Source organism: Chrysochloris asiatica, unplaced genomic scaffold (assembly GCF_000296735.1).
Source record: "Chrysochloris asiatica unplaced genomic scaffold, ChrAsi1.0 scaffold00918, whole genome shotgun sequence".
Taxonomy (NCBI): Eukaryota; Metazoa; Chordata; class Mammalia; order Afrosoricida; family Chrysochloridae; genus Chrysochloris; species Chrysochloris asiatica.
The window spans coordinates 58493-61738 of record NW_006409436.1 but is presented as its reverse complement, the minus strand read 5'-3'; the positions used below and the strand labels follow the sequence as shown (position 1 = coordinate 61738).

At 39.0% G+C, this 3246-nt stretch overlaps 1 protein-coding gene across 1 annotated transcript in view; it reads right to left on the bottom strand.

The window, feature by feature from the left end:
• LOC102822186 (olfactory receptor 7G2-like) overlaps positions 1-1499 on the bottom strand; it is a gene marked incomplete at its 3' end in the record, with an annotated part of 2083 nt that extends 584 nt beyond the window's left edge. Inside the window, exons 1-2 of the mRNA XM_006878007.1 lie at positions 1377-1499; positions 20-715 (exon numbers count right to left, since the gene is read on the bottom strand). Of these exons, the coding sequence (XP_006878069.1) occupies positions 20-715; positions 1377-1499 (819 nt within the window). The remainder of the gene's footprint in view (positions 1-19; positions 716-1376) is intronic.
• Positions 1500-3246: the final 1747 nt, after the last annotated feature.

Below are 3246 nucleotides of genomic sequence, written 5' to 3'. Positions count from 1 at the left end.
CCAATATGAAAGCCAAAACATATATCAGGATGTTGTTGATGAGGGTACTGGAACAGGCAAGCTTGAGGATCTGAGGAAGGTCACAGAAGAACTGAGGGATTTTCAGGTTCGTACAGAACAACAGATTGAAAACCATCAGACTGTTGATTAGGGCAGCCACGACACTAATGAACAAAGAAAGTAGAATCAGCAGGCCACAGAAGTAGGGGTTCATGATGACTGTGTACATCAGTGGGTGACAAATGGCCACATAGCGGTCATAAGCCATTGCTGCTAGAAGAAAATTTTCAAAATAACCAAAAACCACAACAAAGAATATCTGGTTGAGACAGCCTGTGTAAGTGATGCTCTGATTCTGTGTCTGGATGTTCACCAGCATCTTTGGGATGGTGGTTGTGCTCAAACAGATATCAGTAAAAGATAGATTGGAGAGAAAGAAGTACATAGGGGTGTGCAGATATGAGTCACAGCTGACAACCAGGATAATGAGCAAATTCCCAAGGACAGTGACCAGGTACATGATCAGGAACAGGCTAAAGATGAGAGACTGCAGTTCTGGATCCTCTGTCAATCCCAGAAGAATCCATTTTGAAGTATCTGTTTGGTTTCCAAGCTCTATATTGATGAACCTGATGGACAGATGAGGCAACAAGATAATCAAATGTATGGTCCCAGTACCACCAGCATGAGCATCACCACAGGAGATAGACATTATCTTCAGGAAGGAAGAAGAGAAGTGGAGTTGATGATAAAATAACTACCTTCTTTATTAATATTATTTGTTTGTTTTTAAAAAGAGAAGAAAAAGCCCTAAAGCTTATTATGCAGTGTCAACCAGCATTTATTCTGGAAGAGAAGAGGATATAGGCATTTAATTTTTATTATAACATTTGTACTTTTATGCTTATTTAAAATATTTAGTAATTTTTGTGTATAGAAATAGATAGACTTAGCAGATCACCTGTTGAAACAATCTGGGACTCCAGTTTCTTCCCCAGAGATCAGAGCAAGGCAGCAGAGATAACTCAGGTATATACTAAGAATCAAGAAGATATGATGAATCTGGAAAATCTCATTTTACCACCACGACCAGAAAATGCAAGTAAATTTCAGAGAATTTTGTCACAGTGATCATGTTTGACAAGTGTAAGACCAATTAAATTTCTGATTTTAAAGATAGAGCAAGAAACTAGCTAAGTGAGAATTTTTACAAAGATATAAGTCAATTGATTGATGAAACCCCCCCAACATATTCTAATAGGAGTATTGGCTCAATCATGTCCTGCATGTACTCTTTTATTGTGCACCTGTCTCCTGTATGTACCTGTAGTAAAATCTGGCATTCTTTCCAAGCATTAAATATAGGGCTTAGTTACCTGGCTGACATCGCTGAGATATGATGGCTGACATCTGCTCTGGATGTAAAAGACAAAAGTTCTATCCTCTGGAAAGACAGAGTGTCTGTGTAAATCACTAGGTTTCTGTGCAAAGCGGGCCATCTCTGGGGAAAAAGGTCATGTGCTCTACCTGCTCACAGGGTAAGGGCTCTTAAGAGATGTCACAGGCAGATTATTTGCAGTCTATTTTTCCCTGAAGGCTCAATATCCAAAGCTCCTCATTATCTCAACACCTTTTATCATTGTGATCCCAGTACAGCCAAAATGTTTGATTCCCTCGTCCTGAGACCATCTGCCACTCTCCACCTATATCTGCTCACTTCTATGTCACATATCTAGCACATATGTGACCACTATCTTTTCTACTCATATCCTAGTATGTTTCTATTTGTTGTTGTTATTAAGTGTCATTAAGTCGGTTCCGACTCATAGCGACTCTCTAGAGGGTTTCCAAAGAGCGACTGGTGAGCTTGAATCACCGACCTTGTGGTTCAAACTGACTGTGCAGTCTAGCACTTTAAACAATAGCGCCACATTTAGTTATGTCTTAATTTTATAGTGCTACTATAACAAAATATTGAAAGTGCCATAGGTTGCTAAAAGAACCAATAGATCCATTCTCCTTGGAGACCAAGATGGCCAAACTTCATGTCTCATACTTTGGAAATATTATCAGAATGGGCGAGTCATTGGAGAAGGACATCATGTTTGGTAAGGTGGAGGGTCAGGGAAAAAGAGGAAGACCCCCAACAAGATGGACTCAAGTGTGGTAACAGTAGTTAAGTTGGCCCAGGATCGGGTAGTGTTTTGTTCTGCTGTACATAATGTCTCTATGGGTTGGTACCAACTCGATGGCATCTAACAACAACTATACCAAAAATGCCACAAATAGATGACTTTAATAAACAGAAATTTATCCTCTCACAATTTAGAAAGTTAGAAGTACCAATTTAGTGTACCTGCTCTGGAGAAAAGTCCTTGCCTCCTTTCAGTATCTGTATGTTCAGCATTTATTTGAGACCTCCATGTGTTTCAGCATTTATTATTTCCTGGATGTAGGTATTTCACAATTTAGAACCCAAGGTCCAAAGGATGTACACCTCTCCTGACCTCTATTTCTTTTTGGTAGTAGGTCCTATTTCTCTGTTTATGTCTTTCTTTGTTTATTTTAGGCCATAATTCTCGGAAATACCCTTATACTTGACCATGGTTATAATAGGATTGAGGATATTTCAGCCCATCCTTAATCCTCTTTTATGTTTTTACCATGAGGGATCATCACAAAACTGACACACTGTATCATTATGTAATGGGCACAAATATGAATCTCTTCTAGTTAGTTGGCAAGGCAGATGTTTTTCAAGTTTGTGACACATATGAGTGAGTACTTCAGGCACTGCATCAGTGTATTGAGACATTTCAATTTGTATTCCATCATTTTCTGGGGACTTTGTTTTCAATAGTGCTTTTAGCACAGATTGGACATCTTCCATTAACAACATCAATGTTTATTACATTAGTTATATTGAATGTAGTGTGTCAGTCATTACTGCCTTTATACTGAATAAAATCCATATTTGTGTTCCCAACGGAATTTGGAAATCATTGAATAATATCATTAATATCACATTTAAATAAAATGTTCTAAGAATAATTCAAAAACATCTGCAGCAGTACACTGACCGGGAGTTCTCAGAAGTTCAGCAGGATTCAGATGGGTATATGGTATGAAGCGGCAGCGAGATCTTGGAGTGGCAAGAATCGGAGTCCTGGTGTGGTGCTGGTGATGCACCAGACTCCATGGCTGTATAACTGCAAGTAGCAGAGGGCCTCATCTCTCTTACGCGGA